Consider the following 20501-nt stretch of genomic DNA (forward strand, 5'->3'; position numbering starts at 1 on the left):
GACTTTGGTCCTGCCATGAGGGCAGGGGACTGGACTCGACCTCTTGAGGTCCCTTCCATTTCTATAATTCTATTGCCTGCTTTTTGGCTTGCTCTTGGTCTGACTGCTACTGCTCTGACTACTAGGAGTGATTGCCCTAGCTATGAGTGATTGCCCTAGCAATGAGTCTAAAAGGACGTTGTTTGGGGAGGTGGTGATATGGCAACAGAAACATTCCTGTGCATGTAGGCTGCATTTGAGTTAGAGGGCTATGTTAACAGAGGCTCTGTAATGTAGATGCACCATCAGCTTTCATATCAAAAGTGTTTTCAAGTCCTTAGACTTGCAGAGAAAAGGCTGAGAACATGACCTGTATGTGTCCTCAAGGCTCAAAGCAAAGACATATATTTTACCCCCACCCCCATATTATCTGCCTAAGATTTTAGATTCCTCAGTTCTCTGTTGTAGGCAGATATTTTCTGTTTTCCTCTGTTCCCTAACTGCAGATGCTATTTATGTACTGATTTATTTAATGAAAAACTGCAGTTGGTAACAATATGCAATATACTACAGGTGGAACCTCTCTGGTCCAGCAATACCTATGATCCAGCTAACTAAAACCATGCTGGAAGTCCACTTATGGGTGTGGCCAAGTTTTCCATGGTCCCATAAAGTTTTACAGCTACAAGTCCTGGCTCTCTGTTCTTATGTTTAGTTCTATTTGTCCCTGAAATGTCTTCTAAGAGCCCAGTAAGTGTTGGTCAGTGTTGTCTAGTGGCATTACCTCCTATGGTTGAGCAACCAGTCAGGTCCTGAGAGTGTCAGACTAGAGAGGTTCAACTTATAGTCTGAACAGCATATTATTGCAAATACTCAGTTTTGCTTGTCAATACAGAAATCAAATGATTCTTTAATTAGATAAGTGGGGTATTGAATTAAGACATTTGCCAGAGGTTCACCTGTCCTTGTGACATTACTTTTTCCTTTGTTCCACAAGCCATATTCTCTGCTTGTATAACTATTTCAGCGGCATTATACCAGCTGAAAGCTTTGTCCCCAAAATCTTGAGGCTTTGCTGTTTATAATTCAGTTTAAATGTTAAATGCTCTAGTAAGTACTACTACACTGTCCAGCTGGTGGTTGCTGTCTTTGGAAGATCAAGCTGCTATACACTAGTCCACTCCCAGCTGTAGCTTGTTCTTTATTGGTGAAACAAAATTTGAAGCACAGGGAGCTACAAATGCTGCTGTAATGGGATGTATGGGAACCAGTGCCAGCTTCAGACTAAATATTTTGCAAAGCAAGCAGAAGAGAAACTCAAAGATGCAGATGTTGACACACCCTAAATCTGCAGAGTTTGCTTCCTCTGGGCAGTGAAGTGGCATATGGGGATAAAATAGTCCGTGTGTTTCTAATAATTACCTTATTCATTGGTGTCCTCTTGAGAACTTCCCAGCTTGAGTTACTTAGGCTTCTGATGCAAAAAAACCTGTACAGATGCCCCAGGACCAGACTAACACAGAGGTTTGCACCAACTTGGCAGCAGGTGTTTGCAGAGAACAGATAACACACCCACTGTTCTAGTGGACAATGGGAATTGGATCATTTATGTCAGGAGTGGGGATAGGGATGTAAGTGACTAGCCGATAAGCACAAGTTTATTGGCTATTGGACTAGTGATGTGACTAGTCAGTCCCCACGTGCCCCCCCCCCCCCATCAGAGAGACAGCAGGGTGTGGAACAGGAACTGGTGCTGGGGGGGGGGGCTGGCTTAAAAGCCAATTCCCCCCAGCACTGTTTGTGGGGCCAGAGGAGGTAAAGGCACAGTGGGAAATGGCGACAGTGGGGACTGAAGTAGTCTCTGCTCCTGCTGGTTCTGCTGCGGTTCCGCTTTTGAAATGTGCAAGAGCCCCAGCGGGACTCTTGTACATTTCAAGAGCAGAACCCCTGCAGGGAGCTCGGGGCCAGCTGGAATTCTCTGCTGGTCCTGCTTCCAGGGGCTGAATCTGGTCCCTGGGCTTTAGGTTCCCCACCCCTGGTTTATATGGTGTCTAAATGGCATCTCGGAGAGACAGAGAACACGTGATCCTTGTATATAATTTAACTTTGTAATTCTTGAATTGTCTATTTAGTTAATGAGAAGGAGGGCATCATTGTACTGCCTCATTGTTCCAAAGGTAGCTTACTGTTCTTTCCTTCATAATTGTTTCCTCCTAGTGCCTTAAACTGCACCCTTACGTTAGCAGTAATCACTGACCACTTTCCCTGAATCTGATCTGAGTTTGCAGAGCAAAATGTTGGCTTCACTCTGAGTTTAGTTTGGTTTTAAATCAATGTATGGTGGTGGTTTCTTTCACTGAGAATCTTGCTTGCTGTTGTGAAGGGGAACCAAATTATTGTAATTGCTCTGTGTGCTAGACACACAATATAACTTGATAGAAACAAGACTTAAGAACAATGAGAGTTTTTTTACTCAATTTTGTGTTTTGTTGCTGTTCAGTTATATTAATGACTGGCTAGTTCTGCCAAAAAAAAAATTGAGCTCTTGCTCAGTCTGTTACATTTGCAACTAGATACACATGAATTACAATCATCCAAGGCAGATGAGTGTGTTGCTTGTAAAGCAGTGCGCAGTGGGTTTTTTCCTCAATGTATAGCAAACTAGCATAAAAAATTAGACTTTCAGTCATAAAATGCAGTGGTCATTCTACAAATATTACTATCAGAAGTAACTTAAGTGGTGTCAGTGGGCTAGATTGGTGTAACTAAGGGGTAACTGGGACTCTGTTATGAGGGGAGCAAAGAGCAGTTTCAAAATTCTGGGCGGGGTAGGGGTGGTGATGGTGTTAACTTTTAGTATGTATGGAAGGTGTACTCTCTAGTCCTAATGAGCCAACTTGAGGTAAACTAGTGCAGCTGTTGTCTTGAGACCAAAGAGAAGAGGATGCATCTGAGTAAGGGTGTATACAATTTTGCTCAGTACTGTGCCGTTGCCACCTCATTTGCCTTTCATTTTTACTAGACTCAGAATAAAAAGTGGCTTTTGTATATCACAACTGTTTCTTCGAGTTCCCAGTCTGTTTGTATCCATTTTTTTTCTCTATATTCCTGGGCTTAGAGTGTAAGCTCATCTGGGCAGGGACCACATCTTTCATAGAATACTAGGACTGGAAGGGACCTCGAGAGGTCATCGAGTCCAGTCTCCTGCCCCCATGGCAGGACCAAATCTTTCATTTAGTGCCTGACATAGTAGAGTCCTGCTCTGTAGCTGCAAGGACAGAAGTAAACATACATAATCCTGACTTTGCAGACATGGAAGAAGAAGAAGAAGTCAGCCTGACTATTGTGTGAGATCTGAGTGCCCAGAAATTGCAGGACTGGGCCCAGTAAATGGGCACAGTCAGATGTTAAATCCAGATCTGGACAAATAAAGTAAGAGACATGTCAGTAAGAGCAGTGTAAAGATCAACAATACAGTGTCCTTTTTAGCAATGTTTTGGTTTGAAGAGGTTCATACAAAGCTTTTTGTTTTTTGGTTACGTTTTAATACAGATTCACATGTCAAGTTTTGCTTTGAATGTGGGTTCAAGTAAACCAAAATTTCAACGCATAATTCATCACAAATGGGAGGGAGGGTCTTGTATCTTGTAGCTGCAGATTATCTCATGTGGGGGCTAGAGTGTGAGTTTGCATGTTGCCCATAGTAAGCAGGGGTGTTTGTACTGTCTCAGAAGCACTGCGGGTGAAGGAATTGGGACTAAATTCTGCCACTGGTTTATACCAGTAGGCAATTATTTCCTGTCTGTCAGGCCAGCTTGCAAAAAGAGGGTGAACAGAACAAAGACAGCTTATTACTGTCCTCAAGAGTCCTGCCTTGAGCACCTGTAAGTAGATTTGGGATTCAGTGTTCTTTCCCGTCACTAAAAATCCTTAAAAGCCTAGGGCTACTGCCGCACATGCCTCTTCTTTGTTGAATCTTCTGTAACACTTTTTATCCATAGGTTTCTTGTCCGGGAGATATTTCCCCTCTATTTGCTGTTTTCTTGGGGATATTTTGTTCATTTAAAGAATGCCAGTGAAACACTTGAGACCTTTCCATCTTGTTTCTTGGTCTTCTAAAATTTATAAATTGCTATAAAGAGTTTGTGGATTCTGCCTTTACAGAATATTTTGCAGTGTGGCTATTTTCCCCCCCACCCTCCAAACAGTCACTTTTTTATATATAATAAAGGAACTCTTCTAAACAGAAGTTTTAATAATTTATTGATAACTTTAAAGTCCAACTGGTGCCATAGGTTGTTAGTCTAACTCATTGCTTGTAATCTTGATTTTTATGACTGTCTAGAACATCTGTCAATGTGCTGATATTTTGTAAATATTCTGTTCGTGTCTGTAAAATACTTATAACTAAGCTTGAAAGCATTAGATTTTCACAGGTAAATGTCAGTAAATGTTGTTTTCACTGTACATGCACAAACAGAAAAATATTTCCATTGACTGAAATTTACAGATTGATAAAGTAAGAAACACTGCTTACTAGTTTAAGGATATTTATTTTGTGTATGTTGGCATGTGTCATCTGCAGTTCATGTTGTAATGGTCATAAAGCTTTAACCTTTTGAAACCTATTTAATGACGGTGGACATTGTTATTGTCTAACCCAGTGGCTTTCAACCTCTTTCCCTTTGTGGAGTCCTAAAAAGTGCAAATAAAGATATGGACTGCTTTAGGAAATATTAGACCTAATCTGCAAACCTCCTCCCTTCCCTCCTTCTCTCTTCCCCCTTCCTCCCAAGTCCACGGAGCACAGGTTGAAAACCACTGGCTACCCCATCCTGTTGTTTGATCTCTCCACCCCTTAACTTCTTGCAACTTTGATAATTTAAATGGATAAAAATAGGGAAAAAAATGCTTCAACATCAGTATCAGTCCCTTAGGAAATGTATCTCATTCTGACCACTCTTCTTAAAATGTCTATTGATCGTTTATTAACCCTTTTGAAACTGGCTCTGTGTTAAGGGTAAGGATAGCGTGACCTTCTGTGCTATCTAAAGAGCTATTCATCAATATCCCGGCGCTGTGTTAGAGAAATGGCACAGTCTGTCCACAGAGGACACATCTTTGGCTCAACTGTAGGTTTCGATTGGACTTTGCAAGTGCAGATTTTTTTTTGGGGGGGGAGGGGGTCAGGCTTTGGTGCAGAGGTGATCCTGCCATAGTCTTCTAAAGATGACAAAGGATTGATCTTGCCCACTGCAAAGCTTTAGGTCTGTTCTTGAGCAAGCTCTCTTCCGATTCCTTCAGCCTTGTATGCGGTCTCCATTATTTCTAGAAGTGAGTGGATTATTGTACTTTGGCCTCTTGGGAGGAGAGGCCATTGCTGTGTGGGCCTAGTGCAGTAGCGATACTAGAACTTTGGCCTAGATCATGTGAGTGATTTGGGAGCAGGATGTGAAACACCAGTAAAATACCGTGCTTTTCAAAGGGTTTTATTTCCAAGTTGGGTTGCTGTGTGTGGTGTTGTCTCTTCAGAGCTCTTCTGCTTGCAGAGCAAGTCGCCGTGCCTCATGCTGGCTGTGACAAGTGTGGTGTTCAGCAGTTGACACAGCGAACTGCACAATTGCTGCTTGCCAGCTGATGTTGGGAGAATACCTGTTTGGAGTGTCCACACTACAGGCTGCTCCTTGGGCTCTCAGTCTTGTCCTAGGGCAACGACTGAATAGATGCTGTGATTTAAACACCCTTTTTTTCCCCCCCTCTTGTGGTGGTCCTCCAGAGTGGCATGGAGATGGCAATGTACGTTGGAGAAGCCTCACTTCAAAGCACTGCCTATACAGTTGCTTTTGGAGCACTAGCATGAGCTCTGTTCACCCAAATCGACCGACATGATCCAGAGACGTGCTCCCTTGGGCTGTGTAGATGTACTGCAGAAGGACTCCAGTCTCCACAGTTGTTCAATTGTCTCCAAAATTCTAAATCCAAGCATATGGCAAAGCCTTTCTTCTCTCAATCTACATAATTATTTCTCCCCTGCCCCCCGTCCCCCCCATAAATTGTGACTTTGTATCCATTAATGCACTAGTCAGATATACACCTTGTTAATGATGTAACATTTTATGTATTCGGGCCCGTTTTGTTTCACATCTTTACCTCTCTAGACAATGGGATAGGTTACACCGTCAGTAAGCTTGTAGATGACACTGAGCTAGGGCAGGGAGGGGGAGAGGTGAATATGCTGGAGGGTCGGGGTAGGGTCCAGAGTGAGCTAGACAAATGGGAGGTTTGGGCCAAAAGAAATCTGATGAGATTCAATGAGGACAAGTGCAGAGTCCCGCTTTTAGGATTGAAGACTCCCGTGCTTACAGACTGGGGAGTACCTGCCTAAGCAGCAGTTCTTGTCTACTGTAATCCCCAGGTCTTTTTCTGCAGAAGCTGGATATGAGTCAACAATGTGCCATGATTGCCAAGAAGGCTTATAACATATAGGGCTGCACTAGTAGGAACATTGCCAGCAGATTGAGGGAAGTGATTATTCCTCTCTTTTTGGCACTTGTGCAGCTATGTCTGTAGAGCCCTTGGCTGGGGGGAGGGTGCAGGCAAGAATCGAAGAGCCATCGATAAAGGAAAACCTACAGATTGCAGAAATGGTCTTTATTCTGTCGACATGGAAGACTTTTTGGAACTGTGTGTGGTCGTTATTCTGCCCCAAGTGGAAAGTGGTGGTACTCATGAGAGAGACCCCGTGTGTGTGTGGATTTTGTAAGGGGCCTGGAAGAAGGGACATGTGGCCATGAGGGGGGAGACAGAGAATACATCATCACCTCTAAAAACTCTCTGACTTCGGAGCAAGAGTTGCCAACTTAGGACCTTGTTTGGAAGAGAACAGCCTTCAGAACAAAACTGAAGCTTTTTACATAGCGGACTTCCCCCATCCAATTTGCCAACCTTTCCATAACAAATATGACTGGCCAGTTGTGCCAGTGTTGAATGGATTAAGAAGTTGGTGTTTGAGCTAGGGATGTAATAGGTTAAACCTTACTGGCTAAACTCCCAGTCTGCGGAGCACTTAACCATGTAACTGATTGAAATTCAATTACACAGTGGCTTTTTAAAAAATGTTTACATCCCTAGTTTGAGCAGTGATTCATGAGCATCTGAAATGGAGGGGGTGGGGGTAGAGGAGGAAGGAGCAACATCAGCTTACTTGTTTGGGGAGGGGGGGAGTGGAGAAGTTTTTAAATCCAACCCCAGAAAGTGGAGACCAAAATTCAGCTGGAGTTGATTAACAGTGGTCCAGTCCACCCTGATCCAGGTTTGTTGAGTTTCTGTGGTGACAGATACCCAGTTATGTATGAAGGCTGACTTTTTGGGCAGGCTTCTTTGTTTGTCTGCGCTAGCCTCCCTCACCCCCCCCCCCCCAAACTGCCACAGTAGTACCTCAGGAGCACACCCACACATTTAATTGGATGTAGTACAAGTGTTTTTACCACTGATGGGACCTTGGAGAGATCTTTTGTGGAGGCAGCTCATCTGTTTGAGTCTGAGCGCACGCAAGCATCTGAGTTGCCTAAGGAACTCCAGTCTGACTTTCATAAAGCTGGATTCAAAGCAGCAATGCCAGTCTTTCCAGTGTGTTTCCTTCACATATGGCCCTTCGGTGTGCATGTGGTCTGTGTGCTTTGTAAAGCATGGGGTATGTTTGTGAGACTAGATGTGCTTAAAAATCTTAATTTGTATGCAAGTTAGTTTCAGCCTCTAGGGCTCCTTGGCAGGTTGCCCATGGTGCACTCAGTGCTGCAAAAGTTGTGTGCCACTTTGGCTTACCGGGATAGGGATGTTAAACATTGGTTAATTAATCGACTGTTCAACCTCATGAATTCTTATTGGCTACTCGACTATTCTGTAGTCCCTAGGGGTGGGGCTGGCAGCCAGTATGCTTGAGCTCCCTGTCACTCCACACTGCTGCCTCTGTATCGGAGGCAGTAGTGCGGGGTGCCAGGTGGGAGCTAGTCCAAAAACCAGCTTCCCTTGTGGACCAGCTGCTTGTTGCCGTATGCTGCTGCCTCTAGGTACAGAGGCAGCAGTGTGGGGTGGCAGCAGCTCCTGTCTGGGAGGGGGCAGGCTTGAGATCCAGCATGCGCCAGGTCCGGGAACTGAGCCAGGCTGCATGGCCGCCCAGCTTCTAATACACTTTAAATGCAGAGCCGCAGCAGGGGTAGGTCCCGGACCCAGTGTAAGCTAAGCTGCTGGCCAGCCTGCTAAAAAATTTAATGGCAAGGGAGGAGGAGAAATGCGTGTAGTCTGTAGCATTAACTGATAAGCAAAAGCTTATAGGTTAATGTTATAATCAGCTATACTATTGCATCCCTATGCTGGGACACTTTCAAGTGCTGAATTTTATTGTCGGCCCGTCTCCCCCACTCCGTGCCCCCCCCCCCCATTTCCTGCTTGTTTGTCCTTCTTGGTTTGGAAAATAAATCTCTTCTATTGGGCAAATGGATTATTTTTTTCTCCCATCCTGTGGACCGCCTTCTCTTACTCCCAGTTATGGCTCTATTCTCTGTCGTAGGTGCACCTATGTTTGTTCCTTTAGGGCACTTTGGAAAGTGACTTAGTCCTTTGCTGCAGCTGTCAGGCTATTCAGTGAGGTGCATATGCTCTCTCTGAACCCCGGGTGCTTCCCTGCAGTGGAACAGCTGCCTCTGGGTAAATCCTTAACCCCTGAGGGTTAATCTCTTGCTCCTTCTCGCTTCTGCTGGTAAATTGTGTAGTTAAGTGCTTGGCCATACTTCGGTTCATTATGAAATATTCTCAAGAGCCCAAATAACCAATATCAGTCAGGTTTATTGTTAAGTCAGTACAGCCAGTTTCCAGGAAGCTGTGTTGGGTAGTGCTGTTGAATTCATCGTACAAAGAAGGTTTTTGCTTTTAAAGTGACACATTTCAGGTGATGCTATTTTTACAGGATGATTTTACAAGTTACAAAATTCTTTACGCATCACTCAATCAACCCTGCCAGTTTGCACCCGCTCCTTAACTTGTGCTTTATCTTCCTTATCTTTGTTTTGGCTACTAACATTTCAGTTTCTGGTCTGTGGATGTACCTCTTGTTTGTACTCGCTAGGACTAGGGATGCTAAAATATGTTTGTTCAAGTAAATGTGTAATAGCTGAATCTCATTGGTTATGCAGTTACATATGGGGATGGTTGGAGCTGGTTTAAAAGCTTCCTCGTTCATTCTAGCTCCCACCTACTCCTCTGTGCTGCTGCCTCTACTACGCTCATTGGTTAACTGTGTAAACAGTTACACTTTCACATCCCTAACTAGAACATTAATGTACTTAGTTGCCTATTTTCTAAAACCAAAGCTGACTTTAATTTCGCAAACAAATTTTGCAAAATTTTGCCAAAAAAAAAAAAAAAACCTATTGTAAATGAACAGGTTATAGAAAGGCACCAATTCAGCCTAGGGATGTTAATGGTTAACCAGTGGGAGCCCCCACCCACCTTGGGCAGGGATTCACCGCTTGCCCCTGATTAACTGTTTAATGAAATGGGATTTTACATCCCTAATTCAGCCAATGTAACAGCTAGAAATAAAGAGTATAATGTTCTATTGCTATTGTGTGCTTAGTGCATCGTAGTTATATTCTGTGAATAATATAGATGGATAATACATATATATCCTGGGATAATATGAGAGTACACTCCCTTCCTTGTGCATAGGTGCCCTTGCAGCTGGGGGAAAAGATGCAGATTGCATCTCGTTTGCATTCTTGGGGATGAATCAGCTAGATATGTTAAAAATTGCTTATCTGTGTAAAAGTGTAACTGCTGAATTTTTTTTAGTGATTACACGTTTACACATGGCGGGGGGGGGGGGGCAGAATGACAGGTGGGGAGCCAGTGACCATGGAGAGCAGGCATTTAAGGAGGCTTCCACTTGCCTTCCCACCCTGCATTGCTGCCCCTCTAGGAGGTGAGGGGGTGGGGTGAAGGAAGGGAGCCTGCATGCACAGAGCCAGCTTAAAAGCTGATTCCCCACGGGCACTGACTCCTTCCCCCTTGCTGCCTCTGATACAGAGGCAACAGTGGGGGTGGGAGTGTGGAATGGTTACTCTTAATCCATGAGCCTGGGATTATCAGTTAATCGTGTATAATGGGTACATGCTGACGTCCCAAAAACGTATGCAACTCTTGCGTAAGTTTAACTCTTGAAGTCTGGTTTTATAGACTTACCAATAGGTCTTGTTTGTTCATGTATGTAGTGTGTTCAACTGTCAGATACAGTATGTGTATTATTTAGTCTTAACAGTTTCTGTTGAATGAGTCATGCAAATATCTTCGCATTACAAGCCCACAATAAAAGTCTTCATACTGACCTTTCGTTGTGTTCTCGTGTGTACAACAGAAAAGTGCAGTACAAAAAGTGAATCATGAATAAGTAGGTGTATAATCGCATATAACCTATATTGAACGCCCTTTGTGTAATTGTGTATAAAATATATTTATCAAGATTATATCTGGGCTTCATGCAATTCCATACTGACTGCTGTAATCAGAGAAATGAAGACACGTATGATACGCAGCCTGTCATGCAAAATCGTGAGTTTGCCAAGTTAAGACTCTCCAAGTTCAGTTGAAGTTCAGACAGTTGTTTCTTCTGTAACATTAATGTTGGGCTTAGCATTGTCTGCCGCATTTATTAAAGACATGGATAGAACATCTCTCTTTGGGCAGCCAGAATTGTGCATTTGCCTGTATTCATTTTATTTACACTGCAGTCTTACTCTTCTGTTGCATCAGTTGATCTCTTCTGGGGAGAGGCAGCAATTGCCCTGCCCTGTGTGTCCTAGGAATAGTTGTACCATTGAAGTCTTTTGTGATACACCCCCCTCGTTGACTGCTTCCTTCTCTTGCAAGAGCTGGCCTTGTTTTCACCATCCAGGCATTGCTGATGAGAGGAGAGAGGGCTGAAGGGAAGAGATGTTCTCTTGCGGTTTCTTCCCTTGCATCAGCTACTTTCCCACACGTGTAGGTATAGTTCACGTACAATCAGAGAAATGCCTCTTGCCAGGAGTGGAATGACCATTGGGATTGCTGGCTGTCTCAGAAGAATCCCTGTGTCAAGAGTCTTATGAGAGGAACGGGTGCTTGGTAGGAGATACTGGTTCAGTGTTTCTTTGTGCAAAGGAGTTGGGAGCACACTTGAAAGCATGACCTTTGGGAGAAGAGGTTAAGCAGGTGTGAGTGACTGGACTAGTGTGCTGTGCTGTACGTGAATGTTGGTAGAATGGATGTTTGGTTGTGATATAGAAAAACAATTTACAACTGCTGGTGTAGACCGACTAACTTCAAAACAAGGCCAGAGAAGAAGTTTGATCTAGCTTGAAATGTATATGTTTAAACCAAATACCTGGAGATGTAAAAGTCCTGAAAGATTGACTTTTGCTTGAAATCTTTAGCCCCTTTTGATATTTTTATGTCTGGAGTTTAAGGCATGTCTGCTTGTGTTTCTGTGTTAGGAAATCAAGATATGATCAGAAATATTTTAAATAAAGGGACGTGATGTGCATGGGATGTTGTGAAGGCCAAGACCATTGCAGCGTTGAACGAGAGAAATTCACGGAGGGTAGGTCCCTTAGTGGGTATTAGTGCAGAGATGGTGTTCCTAGCCTCTGTGTGCTAGAAGTTGGGAATGGGTGATGGGATAGATCACTTGATTTCCTCTTCTGCTCATTCCCTCTAGAGCGCCTGGCATTGGCCACTATCGGAAGACAGGATCCTTGACTCGATGAACTGGTGATCTGACCTAGTATGGCTGTTTTTACTTTCTTAGGTTAAAGGTCCCTCATGCTTATTGTAAAATATGAGGAGAAAGGATCTTTGTGCTTCCAAAATGGCCCTTGTAACTTGACTTTTTTTGTTCACAGGGCTCACACCTTGGGTGCTGCTGTTTTGAGGTAGAAGAACAGAATTTAGGGCAGTGCTTTGGGGGACTGATCCAAAACCCGTGGAAGATGAAGTCTTTCCATTGACTTTAATGGGCTTTGGATCAGATCCTAAAAGCAATGCTTGTCTTATCCCCCACAACCCTATTCTCTCTCTCCCTCCTTTGTTTACTTATTTTATCTCCTATCAAGTTAAATGTTCGCATAATTGCAGTGTTTTCCAATTATGTACTCTATGGTCAAGACTGCACAGGCTGCAGTTGAAATCCTGCTGGATGTTATCCAGCAAGGATTACCTGAACAAAGAATGTTGTTTCACTAACTTAGTTACATAGCAACTGAACTGCTAAAAGTCTAATTACATTTGAAAATAAATGTAGCCGGCTTCTATACTGTGGAGTCCCTGAAAAAATCCAATGTTGAGGGCTTTATTTAGCAGGTAGGGAAGACAGATTTCAGTGATGTGGAAGCTAGTGTTTGTTTTATCTGAATCTGTTTGTAAGGACCAAATCCAACTCCTATTGAAACGAAGGAGTATTTCCATTGACTTGTCCTACCTGCAGTTGGATCAGGTTCTAAATTGATTAGAGTTTTAAAATCCCCTTGAATCAGTTAACTGGTTAAACATTGTTTTAACTGCTTACTGCTTACATAGAGGCAGGTTATGATTGTGAGGTGCTTCCTAAAGGTAGCCATCACAGCCCCCAGTATAGGAGGGCTAGATTCTCCCCCACCTGGCCCTTTGCGTTGTCACACACATGCGCAAAGCGAGTGTTCTAGACCATTATTCTGATTTGTTGGTGTTTGGCACCCACTCTACAGAGGTGCAAAGGACCGTGTAAAACGGGGGTGGATCAGGCCCCAGATCTGTGCTTTGGAACCAACAGTTCTAATTCTGTGCATGTTCAAGCGAGTGGGAGTTTTGCCAGTGAGTGTGGGATTGGACCCTACTGTGTGAATTAAGTCTGCAGGCCTTGTGATCTCTCACTGGTTTTACAGCTGGGTAATTCCAGTGGAATTACTCCTGCCTTACTATGGCCTAAAAGTCTTCCCCTGAGAAGAGGTGTCTGGGGGAGGGGGGAGAACAGTAAATGAAAAAGTACAGCAACTATCCAAACAATTCCAGAGCATGTAAAAGGCCAACTTCACTTCTGCTTTGGAAACTTTCCCATGTGACTGCACTTCAATAAAGATTAATTCTGTGTAAATCCCAAACTGACCCATTAGCAGCCAACATCAAGGTATTTGTTATTATTTGTAAAGTATTTTTAACCTGTTTAGAATAATTCACTGGGAACTTGAATCTGAAATGTTTCTTATGAAATTCTCTCGATTGACTGTTACTTTGGTTCATTATTGGGTTTGGCTAACAAGCTTAGAGGCTTTGTTCGCTTTACTTTGAACCACTTTATTTTGGAAGAGTCTCAGAAGAGGTGATTCAGGCTATGCACAGAGGTGTATACATAACTTAAACTGTAGTTGTAGGTGTAAGTGGTATTGACGAGTTTAGGCCTTATGCCTCCTGGGGTGAATAACACCTATTAAAAAGTGCAAGAATCTTGCAACAGACTAAAACAAACTTGGTTTAGTCTTCCTTAAATTTGTGGTAGTAGCATACTGAATCTGCCTTTTCAAAACAAACATGTTGGATTGGCAGGAATCAGTTTTCTCTTGTCATTCTATGTATGCTCTTACATTTGTCAGAAATAGTAGTGGGTTATCTTACTATAAAATTTGAAAGAAGCATGGTCTATGTTGTGTATACTTCTAATAACTGCAGTCTTTGTAAATAGCCTGGCCAGGAGTTGGCTAGCCTCCTCTGTATTGTGTTTCAGATTTCACAAGAAAGCACTTAACTTAGTTCAAGGTTTAAATACTTTCCCATGGACTTACATTTGTAGCATGAATTCTTTTGCCTAAATGACTTGATTGTACCAAGAAATCTGAATTTAATTTTTTTTCCTCTTGAAAACATCTACTCTCTGAGCTCTATTAAAGAGTCTATTTAAAAATGTTTGGGGGAGTTGGGGTAAAATTGTAACACAACATCTAAGTTTTAGTTCAGAAAGCTGTTGGGTTAAGGGGAACAAACCCTTCCTTTCCATTTGTTTGTTTTTGTGCATTTGTGGGAAGGTTTTATAAGGGAATGGGACTTGTGGTCTTAAATTCTGTAGGCTTGTGTGGGAAACTTCCTCCTTGATTTATCTAGATTGCAGGGCGTTTATGCCTTATTCTAAGCTAATGAATTTTATATAGATTCCCGTGAGTGCTCCAGCTGAACTGGTGTTAATGGTGGATGGCTTCAGGTTAGCTGAGCTTTGTCTGTGGTAGCGTGAACACGGGTCCATTTGCCTTGGGATATCACTGGTGGGGTACTTTGCATTTTAACAGTATTCCTTAGCGTAGACTTGGCATTAAAAATTGACATGTGCAGTATGGATGCGAACAGGTAACTGGTTACACAATAAGTATCACTCTTCAGTGGGTGATGCTTACCTGGCAAGCTACCCAGAAGTAACCACCCGCCTCTGCTGGGCCGTGGAGCAGGGGCTGCTAGTTCCCAGCCCATGTGGGCTGGGAGTCGGTAGCCTTGTGTGGGGCCAATAGCGCCAGCTGGGGAATGCACTGGGGTGAGGAGGAAGCCATCAGTGTAGCATGGGGCTGGAAGCAGCCCGGCTGGAGCAGTCCCTACTCACTCTGGGGACTGCTCCAGTCCCTTCACCCCTGTTTAATCAGTTAACTGGTTAACCAGCCAGTTAAAAGTTTAGTTTAGACAGGGAGTGCTGAAGTGACTTACAAATCCAACCGACCTCAGTTTTTAGTTCTTTCGCTGGTGTGGGTCTGCTTTCAGGATCCCTGACAATGGATTTCAGATGGACGTAGTTTTTCTTTCTAGATGTGTTCTTAGTGGGAGTACTATTTGGTTAAAGCCCTTTGATCGTCCTTGTTAATCACTTTAGGAAAATCACTGGTGTCTAGGTGTCGTGCCCAGACCAGGGATGTTAGATGATTTTTCAATTAATCACTAACTGCATCACATTTTAGTGGTTTCGCTGCTGTTCGATAGTCCGTGGGATGGGGCTGGCAGCTAGTGCGCTCTATTCCCAGGGAGCCCCCTGCCATCCTGTGCTGCTCCATCTGTATCAGAGGCAGCAGCACAGGGTGGCAGACGGGATCTGGTCTGTCAGGGAAGCAGATGTTTAAAAACCAGCTCCCCATGTAGACCAGCGTCTGCCTGACACCCCTGTCCATGGGGGAGGGGGACAAGCTTCCCACGGACAGAGGCTGCTCTGTGGCAGCTTCCCTTGCCCCCGCCTCTGTCGTGGAGGGAGGGACAAGTGGCTCTCCCCGAGCACTGGATCCTGCCTCGCCCGCCCCCTCTCCTCCCACTGTCTTTGTGGGAGGCAGCAGGGGGAGGGGCAACAGGCGGCTTGTGTGGGGAGCCAGCCTGAAAGCTGGCTTCCTGCATATACCAGCTCCTGCTTGCCCCCCCCCCCCTTCTGCCTCTCATACAGAGGCAGCAAGGGTGGGGAGTGTGTGTAGTCAATAATTAACCAGTAAGCCCAGGCTTATTGGTTAATCGTGTATTCGAGTACACGTTGAAATCGCTAGCCCAGACTTTAAACCGCTGTGTGATTGCACATAATTTATTCAATAACCGTCCAAAGTGTGTTAGACAAAATCACTTAATTCTTACTGCTGTTTGTCCTCCCATTTTCACTCCTTTTCAGTATCCCACAAGGACAGCATTGTGGAAGATTAATGTAGACCGTTTCCTTTTATTTTTATTTTTTTAATTTTTTTAAAGCATTCATTTCCAACATTTGTCAGGGGCTCAATGGCAAAATTGCTCTGCTCTCCTCTTTCTCAGTGATTTTGTAAATAGTTCCATTTCGTGCAGCCCTTGAGCTGCAGAAGTCTATACTCCTGTGTTTAAATCTGTCTTGCCCAGGTGTGTCACTGGTTTGTTTGCCTTTGCAGGTAGCTGTATCCAGTTGGGTGATAGGCGGATCCAAGGATCACCATGAAGTTTTCAGGGTCCCTGGAGAGCCAGAGGTTGTCTCTCCTCCTGGAGATGGCAATCTCTAGAGAAGCTCAGATGTGGAAAGTGCATATGCCCAAAATTCAGCTCAATCAGGTAAAGTCTCTCCTGTTCATCGTTTTACTCTGTGGGGCTGTTTCTTGGCATAGTTTTCAGTAAATAACTGAACCCATTACATGAGAAGTGATCCTATTGCTCGGGGGAAGGTTAACCTGCTATTCAGTGTAATGATTAATGCTTTGTTTCAGGAACATACCCATAGTCTAAGGCACAGAATGTGCTGTAGAGAATAGTGCTAAGTCGCTGCTCTTCTTTCTAGTAGGATGCACGCATGTTTTGGTTTAATTAAATTGACTCTGTGACTTGCACTGATAATTAATACACGTTTGCTGCTGTACAGTTAATTTGAAAAGCAACTCAGTTGTATTAAGTGTAACTTACAATATTGTTGCTGAAACCCTAAGCAGTTGTCTGAAGTGCCCTGTGACTGCTCTCTGAATTACTGTTGGCATTCACTCAGCATGTAGGCAGTCCCTCTTGATATTTTTTTTCTTCTTTTTCAAACCTAGAGCCTGATTCTGCCACCCTTACTCAAACTGGGCTAGATTGCCATGTAACGTAGGTTGGTGTTACTCCATTGACTTCAATGGAGTTACTCTGGTTTACACTACCTGAGGATCTGGCGTGATGAATAATCCCCTACTCCAGTGGTTATCAAACTGGGTCAGGACTCCAGAGTGGGTTGGGACCTCCTTCAAATAGGGTTACCAGGGCTGGCTTAGGCTTTGCTGGGCTCTGGGGCAGCATCCCGAGCCCCACTGCCCAGGGGGTAAATCCAGAGCTTGAGGATTTGGGCCCTGTGCTTCAGCTATGGCCCCCTGCCCAGAACAGGGGGCTCAGGTTTGCCCCACACACACACCTGGAGCAGTGGGGCTTGAGTGGGCTCAGGCATTGGTCCCCCCCACCATGGGGTAATGACGTAACTTTGCTTGTCAGAAGGAGGCACAGTACAGTGAAGGTGGGGCAGCCCCACCCTACTCCGTGAGTAGCCCCATTGATTGGTTTCAGAGGAGGGTACTATTTAGTTTAAAGGTGGCAGAACTGGGCACAGAATTCTCTTCAGTAAACCATAAGTTTCTACTTGTGTTTGGTATACCAAAAACACCACCTCACATTTTTGTTTGACTGGCCTCGGTGCTACACAGCAAATGTAGTTCGATTTAAAACAAAATATCCCGGTGACAGGGTGAGGGATTGGACCTTCCTATTCTTCCCTCTTAAAAACTGGGAGCACATCAAGTCATATTCTTGGGACTCTTTGTGACTGACAGAGCGGTATTGACAAGTTCTGGAACAAAAAAGGTCCATCCTCTAGGTTGGTACACAGCAAACACATTAGTGCAGGCGCTCAGTAGCTTCCATTGGCTTCAGGTATTGACCAGAAACCAATATCTTAGCCACAGATCTTCATCTCTATGCAGGCAGTATCCAGAACCCTAATTACACATGTGCCAAGAAGTAGTTACTTGCATTCAAGGCATCAGTCATTCTTCGCAACAACTATTGCATTCTAAAATTGGTTTAGTACACACTGATGTACAGGTTCCCCAACCGTGGTATGTCTGTGTGGTAATGGTAGTTTGAATTCAATCTTTACACCTTGCTGTAGCTGCATGGTAGTACAGTAGTCTTGCTCACAGTCATCTTTGGGGCCTCTTCTTCTGTGTTAGTGACTATTTCAGGACCTTATCTTGAGAGGTTGACCTAAAATGAGGGGTAGGGTGCTCTACTTCCTGCAGGATAAGTACAGATTCAGTGACATTGATTTGACTTAATCATGTTTCTGGCCATCTGCAGCTATGAAAATGGGGAGGCAGTGTTATTGGAGTCTGTGAAACGTCAGACTAGTGTAAAGTCATGGAAACAGTCTTGGTTAATACTTGTGATACTTGCAAAAATCCTACAGTGTTTCTTTTCAGTAGAACTTGCAGTTACAGAATTTAATGATTCAGGGCTTTTGTTGTAGTATGCCATGATGCCATTACACATAAGGATGACTTAGTTAATTCTTATTGCCAAGTTACTGGCCTTGAAAAGGTTTTTGGAAGCGCTTGGGTGGACTGCTACAATCTTAGAAGTTCATTAAAATCGCATCATTTTAATTATCTTGCATCTTTCCATACTTCAGTTCAGACATGATTATCTCCGCTGGAATGCCAGACTGCTTTGACGCAATATGAAATGTCATTTTCTAGCATTAGTGATTTCAGTGAAAATAATCACTAAAGCAGGCTGAAATTTAAGCCTGAGGGGCAAAAATATATGGTAATCAGATTTAAATGAATAAAGAGAGAGCACATGCTGACATGTAAAACTGCGTGTTTTTGTAAGTTCTGGGTGTCTGATAATTGAAGCTCTGTAGTGTCATAAAATATTCCTTTCTAGTGCTTTTACTGTTCATGAGACACTGGACTTCAAACGGTCTCAGATCATTTCATTTTATCAGTGCTCATTTTGGCACTGTTTCAGTCATAAAGTTCAACCCACATTATTGCCATAAACCTTCTGTTATCTGAAACGGGTAAATCTTCCCTAGCATCTATTCACTTCATTGAAAATAGTCTCAATCGACTGAAACTGCAATAACACAAAATTGTTTGTCTCCCTTGGCAATCAGAAAACCTAAGACATACTGAATAGCCAATCCTGGGACTTTGTGGACACTTAATTTTCATTGCCTGTTCAAGCATCAACTCTATTTTGATATGGTAGCTTGGTTTCCAAACGAAGAAACATGCAAAGATAATCTTATGATTAAAACTGACAATATATTTTACAATTTTTCCCCCACTAATGACAATTGCACTAGGGTCTTGGCTGTGTTCAGTTTTAATGGAAAGGGATACATGGTTTCTACACCTTTGTTTTTCTATTGTTTCTATCCTTGGAAACAAAAATACAGGTCGAACCTCTCTAATCCGGCATTCTCTGGTCCAGCAACATCTAAACCAGCTTGATTTTAGTTAACGGGATGGCCTCTTATCATGGTTTGGCACCATTCAGATCTTGAGGGTGCTGAATTGGAGACGTTCAATCTGTATGTGATAAAGGTATAACTCTATTTGTACTGCAGTCTGGTGGGGATTTCTGTCCCAGATATGTTTTGGAAAGCCCCATTCCCTGATGACAAGTGTGTTTCTTTTGGTTTTCCTTCTGACTTGTGACACACTGACTCAGCCTATGTTTGGTAGCTCTAAGTCAGAGTTTGAAGGGGTTTTTCAGTCCAGAAAAGATGTCTGGCTTGTGCGTTTAGAGACACCTTGCGCTTTGTTAGCACTATTAAGTTGTTTGTTCACACACATATACATATATACAATATTTTATTGTGTGTGTATATTGTATATCATGGTCACATGAAAGGAGGGTGACTGATTCTCATGTGGATAGGATGAGAGTGAAAGTTGGAGAGTCTGATCAAAGGTTAATTTTCTTGTTAACAAATAACATGCTATGGCAGTTTCGGCCAGGAAAATTTTTTTTTTTAAAGAAACTTGATGCCATTTTATCTTTCGTTTTCCATTCCCTGCTTGTTCTGTTCCCCTTTTTACATTCCTCGTGATCAAGAGGCTTCAGTTCATTCCCATTGCCTTACTATGTGACCTTGGACAAGTCACTTTTAACCACTTTATCCTTTTGCTACCCCATCTGCAAAATGGAGATTATGCTGTTTACCCAACTTTCTAAAGCACGGTGAGATTAGTGGATGAAAACCTCTAAGTGCAAAATAGTGTATTTGCCTCTTCAGATGTCTATTTCAAAGGTTGCCATGCACATTAAGGAGATTGTACTGCTTATGAATTTCGCAGCTGTCATTACACTAGAACGAAACACTATAAATTATCACCATTGAAGACTTCATAGAGATGCCCGCATCCGATTTCGTGCTGGTGCAATTGAGAAACAGAGCCGCTGAAATCAGTAGTGACACTGGTTTTACACGGGTGTATCTGAGATTGGATCTTGATCCAAATTCCATACTGCTATAGCTGCCCTTTAAAAGTCTGCCAAGTGCTGATAAAGATTATTGCTGCTCACAAAACAACCTTGTGAGAGAAGACTAGGAAAGAACAAATCCCAGGAATTCACTGGCTTTTTATTTCACCCTCTCAAATATTTTACCTGAATTTGAGGTGTGAAAACTTAGTAGCATTGAGTTGCTAGGAATGTAAAGTTTGGTTTTCAAAGGTGTCTAAGGAAGTGTTCAGTGGGATTTTATTATTAGTGTTGCAGTAGCACCCCCAGAGCAGTAGTTGTGGACTGAGACTCCAGTGTGATTGACACTGTATCAGTGCAGAACAAGAAGGCAGTCCTGGTTGCAAGAGACTTCCTGCCTAACAGTAAGGGGAGACCACAGAGAGGGGAGCACAAGAAAACAGTGAGGCAATACTGATCAGCATAATAGGCAGCGGGCTTGTCACTCCAGCAGCCGAACCGTGGGCAAGCTTTTGGGTAGGGAGTTGGTCCAGAGA

General features: G+C 43.4%; 1 protein-coding gene across 1 annotated transcript in view; it reads left to right on the forward strand.

The window, feature by feature from the left end:
- CCNI (cyclin I) overlaps positions 1-20501 on the forward strand; it is a 56116-nt gene that overhangs the window by 12032 nt on the left and 23583 nt on the right. The window contains exon 2 of the mRNA XM_075929449.2: positions 15912-16068. Within this exon, the coding sequence (XP_075785564.2) occupies positions 15955-16068 (114 nt within the window). The 5' untranslated portion in view covers positions 15912-15954. The remainder of the gene's footprint in view (positions 1-15911; positions 16069-20501) is intronic.

This window comes from Pelodiscus sinensis, chromosome 4 (genome assembly GCF_052426305.1).
Source record: "Pelodiscus sinensis isolate ZL-2025 chromosome 4, ASM5242630v1, whole genome shotgun sequence".
Lineage (NCBI taxonomy): Eukaryota > Metazoa > Chordata > Testudines > Trionychidae > Pelodiscus > Pelodiscus sinensis.